This window comes from Aotus nancymaae, unplaced genomic scaffold (assembly GCF_030222135.1).
Source record: "Aotus nancymaae isolate 86718 unplaced genomic scaffold, 86718_ANA_hifiasm-v0.15.2.pri h1tg000012l, whole genome shotgun sequence".
NCBI classification, from domain to species: Eukaryota; Metazoa; Chordata; class Mammalia; order Primates; family Aotidae; genus Aotus; species Aotus nancymaae.
Window position 1 is genome coordinate 21,972,053 of NW_026988423.1, and position 23,873 is coordinate 21,995,925.

General features: G+C 47.7%; 1 protein-coding gene across 16 annotated transcripts in view; it reads left to right on the top strand.

Annotated features, from left to right (window-relative positions):
- CEP164 (centrosomal protein 164) overlaps nt 1–23,873 on the top strand; it is an 81,172-nt gene that overhangs the window by 30,179 nt on the left and 27,120 nt on the right. For 10 of the 16 annotated variants that reach the window (XM_012470414.3, XM_012470419.3, XM_012470418.3 and 7 more), the window contains 9 exons: nt 282–440; nt 849–983; nt 1,881–1,958; nt 9,412–9,795; nt 11,508–11,588; nt 13,462–13,545; nt 18,599–18,696; nt 19,696–19,863; nt 20,779–20,925. In XM_012470414.3, coding sequence (XP_012325837.2) covers nt 282–440; nt 849–983; nt 1,881–1,958; nt 9,412–9,795; nt 11,508–11,588; nt 13,462–13,545; nt 18,599–18,696; nt 19,696–19,863; nt 20,779–20,925 — 1,334 coding nt within the window. The remainder of the gene's footprint in view (nt 1–281; nt 441–848; nt 984–1,880; nt 1,959–9,411; nt 9,796–11,507; nt 11,589–13,461; nt 13,546–18,598; nt 18,697–19,695; nt 19,864–20,778; nt 20,926–23,873) is intronic. The other 6 variants (XM_021671174.2, XM_021671175.2, XM_012470423.3 and 3 more) reach the window with 4 other exon arrangements.

Sequence of the window (23,873 nt, forward strand, 5' to 3'; positions counted from 1 at the left end):
TGAAAGGAGAGCAGAACCCCATGTTGCATCTGCCAGATGTAAAAGAACTGTTTACTGTGAGACAGCATGAGAGTTACGAGAGTCAGGAAACCAGTCTGTGATTTCTCACATAGTTGGCACAATGGTAATTTCTGGATGTTGTGTTTCATTAGCAGCCTCTGAGTGGAGGTGGTTTAAATTCGAGTGTGCAGGATTTAGATGTTTTATTTTTATATCTGTCTCTAACACACTCAGAGCCACATGGTTTCTTGGGTTGTAACAAGATGTTTTCTGTTGCCTAGGCCCTGGGTTCCTCGTTAGCCCCAGTTCATGTTCCTTTTGGGGGACTGGCTCCTTTGCGAGGCCTTGTGGATACCCCACCCTCTGCTCTTTGTAGATCTCAAAGCGTGAGCCTGGGGAGCTCAGTGGAGTCTGGACGTCAGCTTGGAGAACTTGTGCTGGTAAGTACTTTCTCTTGTGTTCAGTGTATTTAGTTCCTGTGAGTCCCCCCATGTGCCATACTAGGAACCATGGCCTAGGGGTGAGAAATAGAGGGAATTGGTGGAGTCCTCGGTTCGTAATCTAGTTGGGAAAATGTAATTCACACTGGTATGAATGCAGACTCTGGGCTGTGGAGGATAGACCCATGCTGTAGGGACATCAGTGCTGATTTCTCAGTCTATGCAGCCAAGGCAGTAGGAGTGACCCAAGGGAGTCACTGGTGTGAGCTGGAGTTGCCAGGTAAGCTTCATGGATGTGGTGAGGCTTGATCTAGGAGACACTGACATAGATAGTGGGGAGGAGCATTCTAAAAGTCATTCCAAAGGTCTTCCAAGTGAGTTCTTTGACTGTCCTTCTCTATTTTGAAGCCTTCACAGGGTCTCAAGACCTCTGCTTCTAAAAAGGGTCTCTTGGGCTCCATACGTGAAGACAAGAATGCTCTCAGCCTCTTGGCTTTAGGAGAAGAAACCAATGAGGAGGATGAGGAGGAAAGTGACAACCAGGTAATGATGAAGTCCTCTCCCTGGCCTGGAAACCCTCTGTGCTATATTTTTTCCTTTTGAAATTTTTTTTACTGTGATTAAAAAAATACGTAACATAAAATTTATCCTTTTAACCTTGTTAAAGGTAAAATTCAGTGGTATTAATTACCTTCACAATGTTGTGCACCCATCACCACTATTAATTTTTTTTTTTTCTGCATTCCCCCTCCTACCACTATTCATTTCTAGAACTTGTTCGTCATCCCAAATAACAGCCTTGTACCTATTGAGCAATAACTTCCTATTCCCTTTCCCTCCAGCCCCTGGAAACCTAATCTGCTTTCTGTGTCTATGAATTTACCTATTCTAGGTACCTCTTGTAAGTGGAATTATACAATATTTATCTTTTTGTGTCTGGCTTATTTCACTTAGCATAATGCTTCAGGGGTCATCTATGTATCTAATACAAGCATGTATTAGAACTTTGGTCCTTTTTAAGGCTGAATAATATTCCATGGTATGGATATGCTACATTTTGTTTATCTGCTCATCTGTTGATAAATATGTAAGTTGTTTCCACCTTCGGCAGTCTCTGTGCTACTTTTTAAAAAAGCAAGAATGGTTTTTTTGGCCCACAGCTTCATTTCTCAAGCAGTCTATTATCCTTCTAGATCTGATCCAGAAAGTACAGCCAGCAGAGAGCACCTTGGCTACTTGCTTGGTGCACAGCATAGTTTGTCCTGGATGGAAAGCCATTTAGTGAGGCAGCCTCGGTGGTGGTCCTGCTCTGAGTCCTCTGAAGCCCTGCCTGGGCCCGCCTGCCAGCTTAGCAGTGCCCTACTTTTCCCTCTGCAAACCTCTCACCCTGGGTTGACCAGTTTCCTCAGACTTAGCATGTGTCATCATTTTCTTTTCTAGAGTGTCCACAGCTCAAGTGAGCCTTTTAAGAACCTACACCTGGACATTGGGGCACTGGGGGGTGACTTTGAATATGAGGTAAGAGCCCTAATTCTTACAGGCAAATGTGTCAGCCTGGCATATCCCTCCTTTTTTTTTTAATTAAGCCCCCCTACTTTGTGGGATGCATATTTGGAAAAAGAACCATTTTGTCCCAGTCCTGTCCAGATGGGATTTCTGGAGTTTGAGGGAAGGACAAGAATAAATGAATAGATTCCTGTCCCTTCTAGACCCTGCCTCTAAACAAACAAACGCCAACACTCATTATATTATTGTAATACCTAAAACCTCCAATGCCTTTTTATTTTTTTAAATATAAAGAGACAGGGTCTCACTCTGTTGCCCAGGCTGGAGTACAGTGGTGTCATCAGAGCTCAGTGTTTCGAACTCCTGGGTTCAAGTGGTCCTCTGCCTCAGCCTCCCGAGTAGTTAGGACTACAGGCATGTGCCCCCATGCCTGGCTACTTTTTAAATTTTTGCAAAGACAAGATCTCTCTGTTGACCAGACTGGTCTCAAACTCCGGCCTCAAGCGGTCCTTCCATCTTGGTCTCTCAAAATGCTGGAATTACAGGTGTGAGCCATTGTACCCAGCAATGTGTTTTATACTTAGAAAGGAGCTTTGCCTACCATGTATCCTTTGTTTAGTGTCCAATTTATTAATTTAAATATAACATTTCTCTAAATATTCCCAAAGTATTTATACAACTAATGAATCATGAACTCACCAATTAGATTTCCCCAAACACGTAAATATTGGTTGCAGGCTCAATCAGTTAAACTTTTTACAAGTCTGATATACCAAGTTCTTTTAAATACTTTCAATACCTTAACATCAAACAAGGCCCTCACACTTTATTAGAATGATCCCAAAACTGGCCAGTAAAACAGAATTGCTTATATCCTGGATTTAAATTTGTTTTCTCATTATCTCTTATTATTTCTGACTTGTTTCTTAGAAATCACCTTGCCTTAAGAGCCAGGATTAATGTCTCAGGCCACCTGAGGTTTCAGATGCTGGCCAAAAGCTCCTGATTTGGTTCTTGAGACCTGACTTGTGGGTGACCCAAGTCTAGCCATTGGACAGGGCTTTTTTTTTTTTTTTTGAGACTGGATCTCACTCTGTTGCCTAGGCTGGAGTGCATGTCAGCCTCCCAAGTAGCTGTGACCATAGGTGCCTGCCACCACACCAGCTATTCTTTGTATTTTTTGTAAAGACAGGGTTTTGCTGTGTTGTCCTTGCTGGTCTCGAACTCCTGGGCTTAAGTGATCCACCTGCCTTGGCCTCCCAAAGTACTGGGATTACAGGCCTGAGCCACTGTGCCCAGCCTAGGATTCTTTTTGTAGTTAGACTTTGCCTGTTATCTCAGAAACTGTTCAGCATTTTGGCTGTGCACAGTCAGATATGTTTTGATTATGACTTTACTATTTCTTGTCAAATGTGACCTTTTTTCCTAAGTGTCCTATCTTTATTATCATGCTAATATATGTCTGCTTTGAAACTGTTCCTTCTGAGTAGGGCTTGGTCTGGAAGGATGAAGTCTAAAGGCTTCAGACTATTTGGTTCCCTGAAATGACAATTTTGTTTTCTTCTCCACCACCAGTAAGACCCATATTGATGGAATCAAAGGAGATGCTCAGGCTTTGTGCCTAGAAGGTTGACCATGTATAGGACTAGGGGTGTCAGGAGGACTTACTTGCTTGTGGAGGAAGAAGACAATCTCTATGAAAATGAGCATATTGAGTCTGGAGATTCTGCCCTATCCATATCTGTATGCCCAGGCAGCAGCTATCCCACTCCCTCTGAAACATAGGAAGCGCTTGGGTGTGTTTCGTTCAACAATCCAGAGAATGAATTTGTGAATAAGTGAATGAGCCATGCTGGGACAGAGAGAGTGTCTGGGCAAGTTGTGTCGTATTTTTTCTTCTCTTGGCCTTCCCAGGTTTTGGATAGAGTACGTACTTGGTCCCTGGTGTCAGCTGGTGGATTGAAGAACCCGATGTGGGTTGATCATGATTTACTTTGACCTTGGGCAAGTTAACATTTAACTTCATAATGGATTGTAAATGTCAACAAAAAAGCCTTTTTCTTCTTTGAAAGGTGGATTTCTAAAAGCTTTTCTTCTGATGACTGTGTGCTTCTTTGAGGGGAGTAGGGACTTTTGAACACTTCTATAACCTCTTTAATATAAATAGACACCCCAGTGTGATGAGGGGAAATGTCTGGAGTGGGTGGTGTTAAGTACACCTCCTACCCCCGTCTCTAGCATCCCCGCAGATTTAGTTCTTTTTGTCACATGGAGTGTTGGATTCTATGTTCTAACTTAAGGCAGGAATCAGGGCTTTTCTTGTTGGGAGCGTTAGTGGTAGGGGTGAATAGGGGGTTTCAGGACAGTCAATGCTGCCTCTGCTTGAGCCCCTACTCTTTGAAAATGGCTTTTGTCCCAGTTTACAGTCTTTGGATTCTCTGAACTACCCACTTTCCCCCACTCCTGAGTGTCTCAGACAGCCTAGGATGAAGATGGACTTCTCAGGTTAGTTCTACCTTGTCTCACTGGGAAGAAGTCACTTTGCTCATGATTCCATGAGAGGGCAGTAGGATGGCAAGAATGCATCTGTTCTTGTCTCCTCCCTTTCCTGCTTTCCAACTTAAACCCACTTCGAGTCTGTTACAGACTGAAGAGAGAGAGGCTTATGGAACTGACACTGAACAGGGTGAGCAAAAGCCCAGGAGGCTGTAGGGTAGGTGAGCAGACTTTATGTGGCCATGTGGTGCTGGTGAAAAGCCCATCAGTGGATCAAAGGAGCGGGAGGGAGCTTGGGCTTAGAAATCACAGGATGATGTCAGTGTGATTGGAAAGTGCTAACAACACTGGGGAGCTGTGCAAAGAATTGAGACCAACTGGGAAGGAATGAAATCTGAAAAATAAATTGGACTGATGATCAGCTTGGTGGGGGTCTCTGCAGAACAGGGTCAGTGCACAGACATGGGTTCAGCTCCTCCATCCTTCATGCCCTGTCCCCCGTGCTTGTGGATTACAGGGGTCCTTGTCTTGTGGTCTAGGCAGAAGGAGGGGAACCTCATGGCTTTTGGGGGGGCATGCTAAATATTCATGAAACGATTCTTATAAGCTCTCTCCTGCTCTCTCCTCATGCAGATGGTAAAGTCTTTTTTGAAAAAGCAGCAGAAATGTGCCTTGCGATTCTCAAGGACCTGGGGCTGTGAAAGGAGGAGACAGAAGGAGTGTGAGCAGGGATGAGCTGAGGGCAAAGCTCTGCTGAGACTGAGGTCCCGCCTTTGCCTTCACTTCCCACAGAGCCCAGGGCAGGAGACTGCACTTGGGTGCCCAGAGTGTGTATCCTGCTTGGAGCTTCAGGCTTTGGGCCCGGAGACAAGGGACAGGGACCAGGTGAAAGGAGATACTCATGGAGTTGGATGGCTTCTACAGACACTCAGCTCTTGTGTATTCATTTGTGGATAATCTACAACAAATGCTTCACCTCCCTCTGCTTTCCCCACCCTCGAGGTGCTGTCCTGCGGTTGCAGTTAGTCAACATGGTTCAGAGAATGCAAGGTCATTTATTTTAATATTACCCATGTTTTACTGTTTGAGGTAAGGCAGACTAGAATGAGCCCCATCATGTGAAAATTTTCTTTTGAAGAATTTAAGCATAAGAATTGAGCTGGGCCTAAGATTATTACAATTTGGCTATATCCTCTCATGCGTAAAAATGGGAATCTGTCTCTTTTTAATTTTAATTTTAAGTTCAGGATGCACATGCAGGTTTGTTATCTAGGTAAACTTGTGTCTTGGGGGTTTGTTATACAGATTATTTCATCACCCAGGTATTAAGCCTAGTACCCATTAGTTATTTTTCCTGTTCTTCTCAAGGATGGGGAATCTCTACCTGTATCTTGTATTCTCTGAACTTTTGATAGGTTACTTGTTTTTCCATCATCTTGAATAGTTAATTAATAGCTAACATTTGCTTAGCTATTTTTCGTTTAATAAGCACTATAATAAGTATAGTCTAATCCCTATATAACCTTGTAAAATAAATATTACGTCTCCTTTTTGCAGGCTGGGAAGGGAAACCTCAACTCCTAGCTTTGCATGACCCACTTACTCATGTTTAACAATTCGTTCAACAAACCTTTACTAAGCACTTTTTTTTTTTTTTGGGAGATGGAGTTTCACTCTTGTTACCCAGGCTGGAGTGCAATGGCACAATCTCCGCTCACCGCAACCTCCGCCTCCTCGGTTCAGGCAATTCTCCTGCCTCGGCCTCCTGAGTAGCTGGGATTACAGGCACGCGCCACCATGCCCAACTAATTTTTTGTATTTTTAGTAGAGACGGGGTTTCACCATGTTGACCAGGATGGTCTCGATCTCTTGACCTCGTGATCCACCTGCCTCAGCCTCCCAAAGTGCTGGGATTACAGGCGTGAGCCACCGCGCCTGGCCCCACTAAGCACTTATTATGTGCCAGAAACTAGGTATGGAGGACAATGGGGAGCTAATTTGGTGACAAAAACAGATAAGGAAATCAGCAAATACAATCACTATTAAGGTAGGTGATGGGAAGGCTTATCTCAGGTCAGCTGACCCAGAGATCAAGGAAGGCATCCTGTAAGAGGTGATGCAGTGAGGACCAGTGGGAGTGTGTCGGGGTATTGTGTGTATATGTGTGTTTTAGAAATTGCATGGCAAAGTAGTGAACTAGTGTGATGTTTATCCACAGGTGGGAGGAGAGGGTGTCTGAGGGTTTGGCTGGAGGTGAGCCATGAGAGGCAGGCAGGAGCTGTGCCTTAAGGGCTGTGGGCCAAGTAGGAGTATAAACTTTATCCTGAAGGCCATAGGGACTGTTTATCTGATACCTCCTTTGTCCTCACATCTAAGGTGTACTGGTAGGCAGCCCTCTTAGGACCAGGTTTCACTTGCAACTTCAAGCTGCGGGGAGCCTTTCCTTAATCTTGTTATGAGCCTGACCAGGGTGGGTTGGCCCTGCTTGCTGAGTAAGGGTGCGTGGTTGTCCTGACACCCTTAGCCCAACCCAGGCAACTCCCACCTCGTTCTTGGCATCCTCAGAAACCCACAGACTGGATTTGAGCTCCTACTGAGTGTGGGCATTTGGTGGTATAGAGACAAAAAGGCCATTAGGCTCCGCCTGAAGCTGCTTCACTTGAAGAGAAGAAGTTTGTCTTCCTTCTCTAAGCCCAGTGGTCCTGGCAGATTTATTCCATGCTGGAGGTTAGGGATGCTGGGAGGGGCAGCACTGGTGGGTACCTGCATGCATGCTGCCAAGACACGAGCTTCCTTCATGCCTTCTTTACTTCCCTTTCTGCTCTTCTTTCTGGGACAGGCTTGGGCCTGATGACAGTATCACCACTGTGTCTAGTGGCCTCTTTGCTTTGGGCAGTCAAGGCTCATAACCAAAGCCATTGGGAACATTTCACTTTTCTCAATATTAGCTCAGTTCCTCGAGGGCAGGATCTATGTCTTGGCCATATTTGGATTCCCAAGGCAGTGTTTGGCACATAGAATGTGCTCAGTGAATGAATGTGTAAGTCTCATTACATAACGTAAGTTAACATTCGTGGGACACTGACGGGTGCTGTTCACAATTTTGAGTTCCTTAACTCGATGAGTGCTAACTCACTTAGTCTTCCCAACAACACTCCCTATGAGGTAGGCACTACTACATCCCAGTATTTTAGCGAAAGAAACTGAGGCACATTCATAGACATAAGTAATTTGCCTAAGGTCACACATCTGTTAAGTGTGGAGCCAAAATTTGAGCCTGGGCAGCCTCTGTCTCCAAAGCTGAGCTCTGAATGACTCTGCTTTACTGACCTGCTTAATCATCCCTAGGAAGCCTGGGTTAGCTTGTCAGTAGACTGTCAGGCTTGCAGGCAGAGGGTAATTTCTGTGGGCACAGCAGACACTGTAACAGAGCATCAATAAATGCCATGCTTAGGGCTTGTCGTTGGACCTCTCCACTCTCTAGTCATCATGGTCCTTGAATCTTCAGAATAGGGAATCAGGAAGCCTTCAAAATCCCTCATCAGAAGTTATTCAGTCTGGCAGCCCAAGTGTCAGCACAGATGCTTTCTGAGAGGAAGGCTTCTCAGCCCAAGCCCAGCAGAGATCACTGGCTGTATTTCCAAGGGAGGGTTTTCTTTTTCTCTTTTGACTGACTCTAAGTAATTTAGTGGAAGCAGCCTTAGGTTTTTACTGGTCTCTAAAGTGAGGTTTGTGTGTAAGAAGCAGGGTGTGGCCACTGTAGGGATGCACTGCTCAGATCTCCTTTCCAGAGACCCTGCCTAGGGGAGGTTAGTAGAGATTGACAGCCTCCAGCCACCCTTTGTATCCTCCCTGCTTCATGGAAGCCCGTGTTTTCTACTGGTGATGGGGGCACAGCAGGGATCTGAAAGCAGAGCCATTTCTGCAGATATGAGACTCCTCTAGTGGCAGCCTGCTTGGTGACTGCTGGGCTGGCCAAGACTTTCTCAGAGCTGGAGAAAGTCTGGAGGCTCTGCCCACTTCCTTTATCCTTTATAGACATCTACCTTAAATCTCTTGCACATCTAACCCTACCTTGTCATCTGCTTCTCAGAGGACCCAAGTCAGCAGTGCTTGGTGAGGCTGCTATCTCTGAGGCTGATCAGCGTGTACCCGGGAGGCTTTAGGGACGAAGAACACTCCCTGTTAGTTTTTCCCCTGCTGCCTATTAAACATGAAAAATAGAAATTTGAGAATTTGCTGCCTTTCTCTCATGTGATGATCCATCATCATCTTAAATAAATATTGGCTTTTGAGTTGCAGTCTTGTGATGTGGCTAATGGGGCTGGAGCGAGACAGATTTGTTACTTGAGGAGATGATAGGTGGTGACAGAGTTGTATCATCCAGTGCAGTGACTTCCAGGCCCTCCAGTGAATGGGGATCAGCTTGGGTATATCCAGATCACCATATAAACTCCAATTCTGTAGATCTAGGGTGGAGCCAGGAATCTGTGTTTTAAAGAGCAGAGTGGGCTGGGCACAGTGGCTCAGGCCTGTAATCCCAGCATTTTTGGAGGCTGAGGCACGTGGATTGCTTGAGGCCAGGAGTTTGAGACTAGCCTGGCAAAACCAAATGTGGCAAAACCCTGTCTCTACTAAAAATAGAAAAAATAGCCAGGTGTGGTGGTGTACACCTGTAGTCCTAGCTACTCGGGAGGCTGAGGCATGAGAATCACTTGACCCCGGAGGCAAAGGTTGCAGTGACCTGAGATTGTGCCACTGCACTCCAGCCTGGGCAACAGAGTGAGACTGTCTCAAAAAAAAAAAAAAAATTAAAAAAAAAAAATAAATAAAAAAACTGGGTGATTGACAAACACTGGGTAAGAACTCAAGCACTGGCCTGTAGGAATCAGGGAATAGCATTTCCGTCTTGTACTGCTTTTGCACATTCCTTATATCTTCCTTTCTAACATGGTCTGTTGCTTCCTAGGAGTCTCGGAGAACAAGCCAGCCAGAGAAGAGAGATGTTTCTCTGGATTCAGATGCTGCTGGTCCCCCTACTCCCTGCAAGCCCTCCAGCCCAGGTGCAGACAGCAGTCTGAGCAGTGCTGATGGCAAAGGGCGACAGGGAAGTGGGGCAAGACCTGGGCTTCCAGAAAAAGAGGAAAATGAGAAGAGTGAACCTGAGGCTTCCAGGAATCTGGTGACCCCTAAGGTGGACCCTACAGGCAATGAGCCTGCCAAAGCCTCTGAAAAGGAGGCACCAGAGGACACAGTAGATGCAGGAGAGGAGGGTTGCAGGAGGGAAGAGGCAGCCAAGGAGCCAAAGAAGGCGGCTTCTGCTCTGGAAGAGGGCAGTTCAGACGCCAGCCAAGTAAGTCACTGTGTCCCATAGGCAGGGGTCGGCTGTAGCCCTCTGCTGCTTTGTTCAGCCTTGGGCAGGGTCCTATCCCCACATCTTTATTAGTGAGTCAGGAGCTTCATTTGCAGTCCCTGCACTGGGCTGTCAGCATCAGCCAGAGCCCTTAATTGTGACAAATATGCCCAGACCCAGCAGGCAGTAAAATCCTGAATAAAGCTGCAAACCTGCTGGCACTCCAAATTGAGAGCAGAAATTTGCTTTTCCATTGGCACCCTCCTGGAATGTTCATTTTCTTTTCTCCTACTTCCTTCCTCTCCTGCTTCTTACCTCCCTCTTGTACAATTTTTTTTCTGTTTTTTTTTGAGACAGCGTCTCGCTCTGTAGCCCAGGCTTGGAGTGCAGTGGTGTGATCTTGGCTCACTGCAGCCTTGACCTCCAGGACTCAAGCAGTCCTCCCACTTCATCATAGTTCAGGGTGCTTTTTGGCAGAGCATTACCTCAGCCTCTCGGGTTGCTGAGACCACAGGCATGTGTCACCACGCTTGGCTAATTTTTGTATTTTTAGTAGAGACGGGATTTTGTCATGTTGCCCAGGTTGATCTTGAACTCCTGAGCTCAACTTCTATCTGCCTGCCTCGGCTTCCCAAACTGCTGAGATTACAGGCATGAGCCACTGAGCCTGGCTCCCCTTGTACTTCTTGACAAGTACAAGAAGTTTGGGCAGTCATGGTTGCAGCAGTTGGAGTTCCTGTAGAGAGGGAACGTTGCGTATTGTGGTGAGGTGGGGGGCGGTGGTGGTCGGGGGCGATAGGTACCACATTTGGGAGTATTCTACCCCAGCATAGGTAGATTAGGTGACAAGAAGACTCTTCTCGTCCATTTTTGTGGCTCTTTCGGAACTATCCCAAGACATTGGAGTGGTTGCTTTGGCAAGACCAGGCCAATGACCAAAATGGACAGAAGCAAGTCTGAATGGGGAGATCCTTTGGCATTTTAGACTTTTCAACCCTTAGTCCTATTCTTCCTCCAGGTAGATAGTGAGGGAATTCATTTAAAGAGCTTTTATCAACTGGGCATGGTGGCTCATGCCTATAATCCCAGCACGTTGGGAGGCCCAGGTAGGTGGATCACTTGAGGTCAGACATTTGAGACCACTGACCAACATGGTGAAACCCCGTCTCTACTAAAAATATAAAAATTAGCTGGGCTTGGTGATGTGTACCTGTAATCCCAGCTACTTGGGAGGCTGAGGCAGGAGAACCGCTTGAACCTGGGAGGTGGAGGCTGCAGTGAGCTGAGATGATGCCACTGCACCCCACCCTGAGGGACAGAGTGAGACTGTCTTGGAAAAAAAAAAAAGCTTTTATCTATTTTCTGGGAAACATGCTCTCCTTCTGTTTTTTAGGGTAGCATCAGACTTTCATACTGCCACCTTTCTAACCGTCTCCACTATTCTTGGCGTTTCTTGTGGTAAATCCTTCTGATCTGATTCAGAGTGTGGTTGTCTCTACTCAGTGAGCTGCCCAGCCCCAGTGGGGCAGAGGCTGTGCACACGTCCAGAGAGAATGGCGGGATCCACAGGCCTCCTTTAGGTTTTCCGGAAGAGTGGATTACAGTTTGGCCTGAGCCCTATATTGGCATCACGGCCTGACAGAATGCCCTGGGTAGTGACGAGGACCCTTTATGCTCTGCTGAGGGATTTCTCTGTGTGTCTCTCTCTCCAGGAATCGGAAATTAGTGAACATATGAAGGAACCACAGCTCTCAGACTCCATAGCTTCTGACCCCAAGTCCTTCCGTGGGCTGGTGAGTTTGAGATGAGGCAGTAGAGTGGTGGTGAAGAGCATGGATTCGTGAGTCTCCAGGGTTAAGTAATTTGCCTAGGATCACACAGCTTGTAAGGGGAGAATTTTGAACTCATGCTCGAGTCTTATCTAGCTCCAGTTTCTCAACGCATTAACTAAGGGTAATACTACCTATTTTATAGGTTTGTTGTGAGAAGAAAGTGAGGCAGAGAATGTAAAATGTTAGCGTGTAAACATTAATAATAATGTTATATATAAAATAACATAAAATGTTAGCTATTATTACTATCACTATTCTGTGAATTGCTTGTGTGATCATGTGAGTCACCTCTAGCAGGAGCATTATATGAGCCTAGGAGGTTAGAGACTGGTGTGTTTGTGTTTATGGGATCACTGAGCTGTGGCAAGGACCAGTCCCCAAGTTCTGGCCAGGAGGGATGCTGTGACTTCATTTCTAAAGTTAAGGCTTTGTCTTGGAATGCCAACATCCGTGGTTTCTTTGTCCCAGACCTTCTACCCAGCCTGCTGTATCCTGCTTTCATTTGCCGGGTCGGTACCTAAGGGGAATAGTTCAGGGTGCTTCTTGGCAGAGCATTACCTCTAGAAGCCATCCTCCATCTGTTTGGAGGAGGCAGATCAAAGGGAAGGGATTAGTGGGAGAGGGTCAGGGATGAACAGTAATGATATGAAGGGGTGCAGAGGAATTAGGAGGCTGTGTGTGCTTGTGCCTCACTGAGCCATGGGCTTAGGAGGCAGATGGCAACTGCATTCAGTGAAGCAGAACTCCAACTGAAAGGAAAATGTCACCAAAAAAGAAGAAAAACCCACAAGCTAGAAAGGGAAGGCAAAAAGTTGTTGGCAAAAACTGTCCATGAAGAATTGCCATGTCATAGATCTCTTGGAAGCAAGGGGGCTGGCTCTTCTAAAGCAGTCACCCATGTGGAGAAATGTGCCCATCAGCATTTTTCTTCTCTATGGAAGTGGATGGAGGAGGCTGTGGACAGCGGGACCAGACTTTGTCTGGGTGTCCCACCATTAATCAGGGCTGATGTGACAGAACTGTCCCCATTAGCATGCGGTTGGGTAGCAGTCCTTCACTTAGCCCAGCTGGGATCTTGGGCTTAGAGAGGGTGGGACTCTGGGCCTGTACAGCCAAAGGACAGCAACAAACTGGCACCAGTGTGGGCACTTGCTGCCTGTCCCAAAGAGAAGCCAGTGCAGGAAGCACCACTAATTAACCCTCATTGTCTAGATGGGCACCTGTATGGAATGGGGGATGGAATGAGCTGGAAAGAGCCAAACTGCCCATGGGTTTTCTGGGGATGTTGGCCTCTCTTCTCATGCCTGGTTGAGCACCATGGATGGGGAGAGATGTTGGAGAGTGATATCCTTCGCAGCATGTGTCATGGAAAGAGCTTGGGCTTTGGAGTCAGTACTGGGCCCCATCTGACCCTCAGGCCCCTGCTTTTCAGCTGTGTGACCTTGGGTGAGTTACATGTGCTCTCCAACTTGCTTCCTTATCTGTGAGATGAGGGTAAGAATTTTAGTCTCAGAGCGTTATTTTTTCCCCATAGTTTTATTATGAAAAATTTCAAACATATGGAACAATGAAAAAAATTGTACAGTGAATACCCACATATTCACCACGTATAGGCCACAATTAACATTTTACCATACTTGCTTTATCACATATCTTTCTATCTAGTCATGGTGTTATTTTGAAGATGAAATTAGTAGATGTTGAAATGTTTAGCACAGAGCTGGGCACAGAATAGACATCTTTCTGGAAAGTGGAGTTAGGAGTAGTGAAGAGGCCTGGTGGGTGCTGACCATGACAGAGGCAGAGTTGACCTTTGCATCTCCACTGTCTCCAGGACTTTGGTTTTTGCACCCGGATCTCAGAGCACCTGCTGGATGTTGATGTGCTTTCCCCTGTCCTGGATGGAGCCCTTTGGCAAGTGAGTCTCTCTGGGTGGTGGGCCGAGTTGGGGCCTCATTTTCCCTCACAACCACTTTTTCGGATAACCCAGAGCTGGGCCCTGCCCATCACAGGGTGCATTTCTGGAAGTTCTCTCCCTTCTAATTCATTAAGGCATGGTTCTGCCTTTCATGGGGCTTCTGACCATTCCTGCATTGTTGCTATAAATTAAAGCCCTTTTCCCCCATATATTTTTCCATTTATCCACTCATTCAGCTGCTGAGAGGGAATGTCTGCTCATGTCCAAAACCCTGTGTAGACTGTAGATTTCAAGACACTTCTCAACCTGGCCCATCTATCCTCTTTATGTGCCCAGCCCACCTGCCACTCACCAGCTGGGTCTGCCGCTCACCATCGCTGGGTCACATCTCCACCTCCACCACCCCTCTCCCTGCCACTCTGCTTTCCCATTTTTCCCAGCAAGCTCTTTGTTGGTCCTGGAGGTTCACCTCTGACACCACCTCCTCAGGTGGGATGAATTGTTCCTCTCTTTGCTCCACTTAGTCCCTCTTGTTTTGTTTGACGGTTGTCTGTCTCCGCTGCCGGATGTAAGGTCTGTGTGTGCATGGATGACAACTGACCCATGTAGGGTACAAAGATGACTCAAACATAGATCCTGTCCTCAAGGAGCTTCAAGCCAAGACCTTTTTTCCTTTGTGGATTGGTTAGAAGAGCAGTTCTGGCACATGGTCTCTGCAAGTTGCAAGGTTAAGGGAACATTTGGTTTGGGCAAAATGGAAATTTGTTGGGTGAAACAAACAAGATGTTTCGTATGAACCCAGCCTGGGAGACTATAGTGAAATGTGTGCTAGAGACAGGATAGAGTTTTCAGGCCAACTGCATTTGAGCCCCACATGTTCCTCTCAGGTCTGGCTGATGAAACCTTTCTGGGCCACTGTCCAGCTACCTGGTCCCTGCTGGACCTTGGTCATCCTATTTGCAGTGCTAAAGAGATGTGAAGGCACAGTCAAGGGAAGATGGGATTAGTCAGGAAAGGTTTGGAGCAGGTGAATTGTGAGGCACCTTTGGCAGTAGGTGAGTGGGAAAGTTATTGAGTCAGTGGGGTGGGGGTGGATTCCATTGCTTGGAGTCCAACACCTGGCCAGTATCAGAATTACCTGGGAGCTTGAAAAAAAGATTTCTGGGTCTACTTAAGACCTGATGTGGACAGCAGCCTCTTTTTGGACTATGCCACTTGCTGTAAAGCAGAAGCAGGACCTGACTTGGTTTTGGTTCTTATGAGGTACAGCCTCCTGGGGTGGCCATCCCTGGCAGAGGAAGCCCTAAACCAGCAGTCCCCAACCTTTTTGGCATCAGCGACCAGTTTCTTGGAAGACAGTTTTTCCACAGATGGGGACAGGGGTCGGGGCGTTAGATTCTCACAAGGAGCACGCAATCTAGATCCCTCTCATGCACAGATCACAATAGGATTCGTGCTCCTGTCAGAACTCAGTGCCACTGCTGATCTGACAGGAGGTGTAGCTCAGGTGATAATGCTTGCTCACCCACTGTTCACCCCCTGCTCTGCAGCCCAGGGGTTGGGGACCCCCCTCCCTTAAACTATATCTTGTGACCTGCCTGTCATGATGTGGGTAACTGGGTGCTCAGCATAGCTGACCAAGTAGCCGAGCCTTTGCAGGGCTCAGCCTCCAGGTGTCTGCCATCTCTGGAGATGGAGGGCTCGAGTGGGAAGGTGGAGCTGGTGGAGAGAGCAGCAGCCCCTTCATGGGACAGAACTGTAGCTGCCGTCCTCTGTCCTCCTTGTGTGCTCTTGCCCAATTTGCCATATTCTCCATGTCTCTCTCAAGGGCAGGAGAGAGGGCTTAGAACTGAGCTATGCTAGTTTTTGTTCATTTTAAATATTTTTAATTCAGCTGTATTGAGATATAATCGATATACAATAAACTGCACATTTATTTGATAAGTTTTACCATATTATGTACCTTCACAACCATCACCACAAAAAAAGATCATAATGAATTAGAAAAGTGATTATAAAATTATTTCAAATAATACAGAAGGTCCAAGTTCTCTACTTCCTCTAACCTTACTCACACAGGCGGGGACTATGGACAGTTTCCATTCACATTTTTCATGTGCCTTTCCAGAATTTTTTCTGTGTACATATAAGCATGTATCTATTTTCTACTTGCTTATCTTTTTTCTTCCCATAAAAATTGGGATTGTGCTACCTAAACTGCTGGGTGATATGCTCTTTAAATTTGAGAATAGGCTCTTGACTTATTTCTGAGTTATTTTATATAGATCTACCATATTTATTTTGTTGCCTGCACAGTCTTCTGCTGTATGAATACACCATCGTTTATTTAACTAAGGACTGAATCCTAAATGGAAAAAAAAGACCCTAGAGCTGAGTTAAGAAGAGGGAAATGATATCTTAGGCCAGAGGCTTAGGATGTGCTATTGTCTCCCCTTTCTTCCCCCCATCTCGAGACAAAGTCTTGCTCTGTCACCCAGGCTAGGGTGCAGTGGCGTGATCTCTGCTCATTGCAGCCTCCACCTCCTGAGTTCAAATGAGTCTCCCGCCTCAGCCTCCCAAGTATTTGGGATTACACGTACGCACCACCACGTCTGGCTATATTCTTATTAGAGACAGGGTTTCACCATGTTGGAACTGTTGACTTTGTCATCCATCTGCCTCATCCTCCCAAAGTGCTGGGATTATAGGCGTGAGCCACTGTGCCCAGCTTGATTGTCTCCGCTTTCTGAAGAATGCTGACCTTGGCTGCTTTCCTCATCTGGTCCCTTTGCTTCTTTTTCTGGAGCAAAAAGTTCAAGGGAGGCAACCCTCTCTACCAAGAGGACCCTCTGTCTGGGTATTTCCCCAGAGGATCCCCTTTTCTCTGTCAGTGGGGCTAGTTCAGTTTCTCACAGAAATATAAGTGAAACAAGAAGGGAGAGGCCAGAAAGCCATGGTCTGTAGCCAGCCCTCCTATCTGCTGCCTTTTTCCTTATGGTGTGTGGCGGATAGCCCTGGAGTTCTTTCTGACTCAGGGTGCAGTCCCTCTATTTTTATTACTATCACCCCACTTTATTACTCATCTTATATTTTAGTTTGTTAAATGGAGTTGGCCTGTGTGATTTTCTTTATTGACAGGTGAGAGAGGGAGATATTTGATGAGCATGGTGTGGTCTGTAGGGGAAGACAAGTTGTGAGTTACACACTGGAAGGGGAGAGAGGTGGGGTGGGGAAGGCTGCATGCCCTGCCATTGTCTGCAGGCTCTGCCCAGGCTGATACAATGAGGAGTGGCAGCCCTGGCAGGGAGCCCTTCTGCTGCAGGCACTGGGAGGTACTCACAGGCAGCATTTCTATTTTTAATGTAATTTGGGGGAGCTGGGTTTTAGTTCAGGCCCTGCCCTTCCTTACCCATCCAGATGGCAGGGTTGGCCACAGCTGCTGGGGCTTAGGCTGCCAATGGAGAGGTGTGGGGGCTGTGGGCACAGGGCTGGGGGCCCCACTGGGGAAGATGGAGTGAGCTGTCTCCTGCCCCACCTCTCCTGTTGACCCTGTGTCCCAGAACAGACGGGGCTCCTGTTGGCGTGACAGAAGGAGTGCAGGTCCTAGGATGGGGACTGGCACCAGCAGAGTCTTTTGTTTTTTACCTTAGGCTGGGGGAGAGGGAGAGGAATGTGAGAAGAGGAGCTAACATTGATGGCATACCTTCTTTGGGTTGGGAGTTTGGCCTTACCCATATGAGCTGATTTAATCCTCACCAGAAGCCCTGTGAGTTGCAGTTTACTATCCCATTTTATACAGTGGAGGAGACAGACTTCCAAGGCAGGAAGAGCTAGAACAAAGGGTTGACCCCAGGCTGACTACACTACTATACCTCTGTGGAAATATTTGAAATGATCAACAATATTCCTCCCCTCCAGGCTGGGTGACAGAGTGAGACCCTGTCTCAAAAAAGAAAAAAAAAAAAGAATAGTTCTCCCTGCTTCCTTTTTTTTTTTTCCACCAACTTGCTAAATTTCACTAATCACCCAAGCTTTAAAATGAGATTTTTGTTCTGTTTTGGTGTTTTTTTTTTTTTTTTTGAGATGGAGTCTCACTCTGGCACCCAGGCTGGAGTGCAGTAGTGCAATCTCCACTCACTGCAACCTCTGCCTCCCGGGTTCAAGTGTTTCTCCTGCCTTGGCCTCCTGAGTAGCTGGGATTACAGGCATGTGCCATCATGCCTAGCTAATTTTTGTATTTTTAGTAGAGATGGAGTTTCACCATGTTGGTTAGGCTGGTCTCGAACTCCTGACCTTGTGATCCACCCTTCTCAGCCTCCCAAAGTGCTGGGATTACAGCCTCTCTCCCCTTCCAGCCACCGCGCCTGGCCTTGTTTTGTTTTTGATGGATAATGTAATTGTTGACTGGGAAGGGGGCATCATTGTCTGCTGATGGGGCCTGAGTGCTTGGGGAGTGCCCTGAATGTAGTGAAGGAGCACTGTCTTCCTTCCTCCAGGTGCCAGGTGGTGCCCTTTTTGTCTCGGGTACAGCTCTCTCTCTCATTCTACCAGGACTCTATCTCTCCAGCACTTATCCTTTCTCAGGTGCTTGCCTGTGGCCCCAAATTCTGCCCTTTTAATTTTAGCACCTCTGTAATAACTGGCACTGCTAATCTGGTCCTCTGTGGATTTGGGGTACTCACGGATTTCTCTGCTTTCTCTGTGAAGCTTGCAGTGCAGGCTTCCAGTAGCAGGAGGCAGGATTTTCTTTTTCTTGTGTGTTCTCCTTCAGCCTCTGGCTCCTGACTCTGAGTGTAGTGACTGTGGTCTTCTGCCTCATCTTCCCCAGGCCTCAGAGTCGATCCAGGGAGCAGCTATGAGCCTGGGGGATTAGCCAAAGCTTGGGAAGCTTCATTGTGCAGTAGACCAACCTTCTGCTCTATGTCCCACGTGGCCCCATACTCTGGAGAGTAGCTTCTCAGTGCTTTCTCCCAAGCTTGAGAGCCAGCAGGAGGATGGAGGGACCCAGATGCAATCCCTACAACACAAACTTTTTATTGCTTCTCTCGTACAGGCCCAGCAACCACTGGGAATAGAAGACAAGGAAGACAGCCAGTCCAGCCAAGATGAGCTGCAGAGCAAGCAGTCCAAAGGCTTGGAGAGGTACCATAGGTGGGAGGATATCCCCAGGGACATGAGATGTGGTGTGCCTTCAGGGTGGTGTGGACTTGGGCTGAATTCTTGGCTTTGGTGGCTGGCCTGGCTCAGTGTACACTTGCTTGACGGCAGGTGGTGAGCTGGCTGGATGGCCTTGCAAGGTTTCTGCATGCGCATGCATGTGTATATGTTTGTGCATGTATGTGTACCTGTAATGTGTATATGTTTGTATACATTAATGGACCCTCTTGATTCTGCACCAGGATGGGAATGTGAAGTGCCACTGGGTGCATTTGGCAGGACTCTGGGCACCATTGTGGGGCCAGGGCTGATTAAGCTGTGTGTGTCCAGGGCTGGTTATGGGCCAGGGCTGAAGAAACCTTCTGGAAGTCTGGAGGAGTCACATTGGAGGGTTGGTGCTGCAACTCAGAGTTCTGAGCCAGGGCTCTGCCACATCAGAAATGGCTGCAGCTATCTGTGTGTGTACAACTGCATGTGATGTGACAGGGACTCTCAGATTCTCAGTCCTGAGCCTCGTGACAAGGACTGCCACCCTGGAAGGGGAAGGAGAATGGTCATTTCACTTTTGGACCTGCAAAAACTATCCATGACAGCTTCATGCATTTTCTGGTCTGACCTCTTGAGTCTGGCTTCTCTTTTTCTCCCCACTCAGTTCTTCTACCCCTCCCTGGCCCCAGTGATGGTGAGCTTTGGGGATGGGTACACTTGTGAGTATGTCCAGCTTTTACTCCTGAACCAAGCAGAGGCAGCACAGGGACCCCTGGGAAGCCTGACTCCAGTCTAGGCAAAAGGAGGGCTCAGGAGGGACTCTCTCGTTCCTGCATGTCTGGTTGCCTGGCCCCACTGTGGCTCTCCACGGATGGATTTGGGGGTGGGGCTGGGGCATAACCTAGGAAGAGGGATTGACCTAGGTCCACACACTGCACTCCCCAGTTCTATTCCCGCTCTTCATATGGAGGGTCCTGACTCTGCTGCTCTTACTGGCCTGACCAGGTTATCTCCTCCACTTCTGCATGAGGAGCGGGCCCAGAGTCCCCCTCGCAGCCTGGCCAACCAAGAAGAGCCCCCTCAGGGCCCTGAGGGGCAGCCCGAGTGGAAGGAGGCAGAGGAGCCTGGGGAGGACTCTGTAGCCAGCCTCAGCCCGCTGCTCTCCCTCCAGAGGTAAGGATGAGGGGAAGCATCCCCGGTGGTGGCTGCTCTGCATGTAGCGGGTTTGTGTGCTAGTGGTGAGAGAGATGGGGGTGGGGTCGGCTTGGGGAGGGAGCTAGGGTGGGTTTGTACCCTCAGCAGCAGCAGCAGAGGGTCTGCTTAGTGTCCCATGGGAGCTGGATATGAGGAAATGTGCCTCTTCCTACACAATGTGCCTCAGTCTACAGCTGAAATTAGAGTATGTGGTCCGATTAGAGGAACTTAGAGACTCTTGAATAAGGAGGTATCTCTTTTGTCCCAGCTGCCTCCCTGCCAGGGGCTGAGCAGAAACTATTGTTACTCTGGCTGCTCCATTGCTGCCAGGGAAGCCCTTTCTCTAGTCCCCTCCCTGCCAGCACCCCTGTTTCCAGTAGTCATCCTACTTCTAGTCATTCAGCAACCCCAGCTGGAGCCCTGTTAATGTGCTTGGCCCAGGGAGAGGGAAGCCCAAATCACTCTGAATCCAGCCGAGAGAACCTTTGTGTCCTAGCTTAGTTCAGCGCCTGGTGGACATTTACTAGTTCTTTGTCCCCTTAGCAAGAGAAAGATGCTGGTTTTAGAATTCATTGGGTTACAGTGAGTCACTAGGGAACCTGAGCAACATCGATGTGCAATCAACAGCATCCACTGAACACCTGCTGTGTACGGGGCTCGTGGGGTACCCATAACCATCCTGCTTCCATTGTGAGGCAGGAGTCTGTGGTCTTTGATGCAGATAATTCAGGGAAAGGAAGGGAGGGGAGAGGGAGGTTTAATACCCAAGGTCGGGAAACTATTGGGGCTGTCTCTCTTATCTCTGTCATAGCTTTTTGACCCCAAATGGTGTGTGTCTTAAACCTCTTGGTTTCTTACTGGCTTTAACACAGTTGTTTCCTTACTGACATCAAGGGAGCAGGCCCCAAGCCCACCTGCTGCCCATGAGAAGGGCAAGGAGCAACACTCCCAGGCTGAGGAACTGGGCCCTGGACAGGAAGAGGCAGAGGAGCCTGAGGAGAAGGTGGTGGTCGGCCCCACCCCACCAGTCTCTCCAGAGGTGTAAGGGCCAGTTTTACGTGTCTGTCCCTGTCCTCCACTGTGTGTGGGCTGCTTCCATGCCTATTCACTCTTGGGTGGTGGAAAGCGGGGCACTGGCTCTGGCCAGGGGTTAGAGTGTAGAGGAGATTGAGCATATCCTTGGTGCTGTGTGTGTGGCCTTAGGAGCCCCACGCAGGCGTGACTGATCCTTATGTGGGGTTAGCTTCTGCCCCTGGGGCTCCTGGTCAGGACTTAAGATACAAGGACGGATGGTTGGTACCTCCTAGCTCGTTTGCTGAACTTGCTAAATCATGTTTCCTGTCTACCAAGTACTGTTTTTCTCTTTACAAATGTTGTTAAGTTATGTATATACACCACAGTACACAGACCTGAAGTGTACAATTCAGTGGAGATTTGCATCTGTGCATACTGTATAACGGCCGCTCAGACATAGAATGTCTCCAGCCCTTGAAGATGTTTCCTCACGCCCCTCTCAACCCACCCATCCCAGGTCTTTCTCACTGTTCTGGCCTCTGAGTTCCAAGTTCTGACCAAAGGGTCATTTTTCCAGTTCTCCACTTCACATAAATGGAATTATATAGTATACAGGATTGATCTTTGGTGCTTGTACTCAAAGCTCAATGTGTTTTTGTGATTTACCTATGTTGTTGCACCAAGTGCTTCTAAAATTTAGAAATCATTTAGCTTTTCTCCTTCCATTCTCACCCTCCCTATTCCTACCCATTTTTCAGATGAAGAAACTGAGGCTCAGAGAAGTGAAGGAATTTGTCTAAGGCCACATTGCTAGTCAGTGGCAGAATTAGAACTAGATTCTAGGCAGGGCGTGGTGGCTCACATCTGTAATCCCAGCACTTTGGGAGGCGGAGGCAGGTGGATCACCTGAGGTCAGGAGTTCGAGACCAGCCTGGCCAACATGGCAAAACGCTGTCTCTACTAATAATAAAAAAATTAGCATGGGCATGGTGGCAGGCACCTATAATTCCAGCTACTTGGGAGGCAGAGGCAGGAGAATTGCTTGAACCTGGGAGGTGGAGGTTGCGGTTAGCTTAGATTGTGCCACTGCACTCCAACCTGGGCAAAAAGAGCAAAACTCTGTCTCAAAAAAAAAAAAAAAACTAGATTCTAGTCACTAGAGCCCTAGACTTCTGACTTTAGTCTGCAGCCACTGTTTCTTTTCTCTGCATGGAGAAAGATAAGGGTCAGGACTTAAACACTTTCCCTTCTGTGAACTGAGCAGGTCTAAAGGATTTGGAACTGACTGGTAAGCAGATACAGGTTCATGCACACATTACTCACAGGAAGTTCATGCACACTTTACTGACTGAGAGCTGGTGAGCTCAGGATCTCGTGTTGTCACCATAACATTGCAGGAGTGGTGTAGGGAAGGGGTGGTCACGTTTTTCAGATGCTGATACATCCTACAATGAAAACTGTGACCTGGAGGAATTATACAGCTTTCCTATCTCCTTGGTGGCTGTGGTCAACCAGTTCAGGATGCTTTCTTTGAGGACAGGAGGTGGGTGTAGTTCAGAGAGAGGAAGATTGGACAGAGGTCAGAGGGGTGTCTCCCCAGGACCTTTAGAGGCAGCAGGGCTCAGTTGGGGCCTCGGCTTCCCTGTCTCCTCCCCGGCTGCCTTGGCTGATTCATTCCCTTCCTTGTGTTTCTTCTGCCATCCCAGTGAGGCTGCCCCTGCTAGGGTCTCAGAGTTGCTTGACCATGCAGTCTCAGTTTACACTATCCCCTTAGGAAATGCCTTCTGTTCCTTTCTTGAGTCTCTTCAAGCCCCATCACGTCCTTGTTATTAATCTTTATAGCTACATTAGGAATGGATGGGTTATCTAGGTTTTGTGGGAGTAGTTATGTATCTCCCAGCTTCCAAAGGTGTAGTCAAGCTGGATCTGAAGGGTTAGGAGAAGAGGGCAGGCTAGAGGGAGCAGGTAGGGCCAGGAGGCAGCACGTGTCACTCACTGAATGCTTTCTGGCCAAGGCCAGGACTAGGAAACAGGAAGATCCTCCCCTTGTCATGCCAGCATCCTTCCTGAGGGTTTGCAGAGAAGAGGATAGAAGAATCAGAACACCAAGTTGAGTATGAGAGGAGACATTCTTTTGTGGTAGTACCATGAAAACCATTTCACAGTGTTCCTAGGTGCTATTTCCCAGCCCTCCGCTCTCTCACTTCCCCCTCTCTCCCTGGCTTCTCTTCTTGCTTTCTCTCAGGTAAATCTGAGCTACTTGGTGGCCAGCCTGGAATGATTATCTTCCTGCGGAGCCTCCCCTTTGTCACTCACTGTAGGAAACTAGGTCCCACTGATTCTGATACATGAGGAGTTGGCCTAGAAATCGGAGCTCTTTTTCCCTTGGAGTCCTCAACTTCCTAATCACATCACAGGTCTGTCAGCCATTGTTTACTGCCTTGGACCTAAGCTAGGAGTTTGAACTACTAGATCTTTAAAACTGGGTGAAGGAGAAGAGATCCACTGACAGACAGCCCAGCTTGCCTCTGTGCAAGCTCACTGGTGCGCATAGCCTGGGTACACGCCCCACGCGGTCTGATGCTCCATCTTTCCACAGCATCTGTCCCTAGGGCTCCACATAGCTGTGCAGCCTGCAGGGGAGAGACATTAAAAGGTACCATCTCAGGGAAAAAAGATGTTTTCAGCCAAGGTTGGAAATGAGTTGGAGGGTTGATGAGGCGGAGAGCTGTGGGGGAAGGCTCTTTCTGAGGGCAGGATTCTCAGAGGAGGTGGCAGCCACATCTCTTACATCTGCCACAGTTGGGCTATGTCAGGGGACTGAGAGGAAGCCAGGTGTTGGAAGGAAGGAGGAGATGGAGTTGGGAGCACAAAAGAATTGCAGACATAGCTCAAGATTGTTTCTGGTCTGAGTTATGATTTTAGGAAAGGGGAAAGGAAAGGTCTTTATGGTAATTTAGAGATGACAGTAGCCT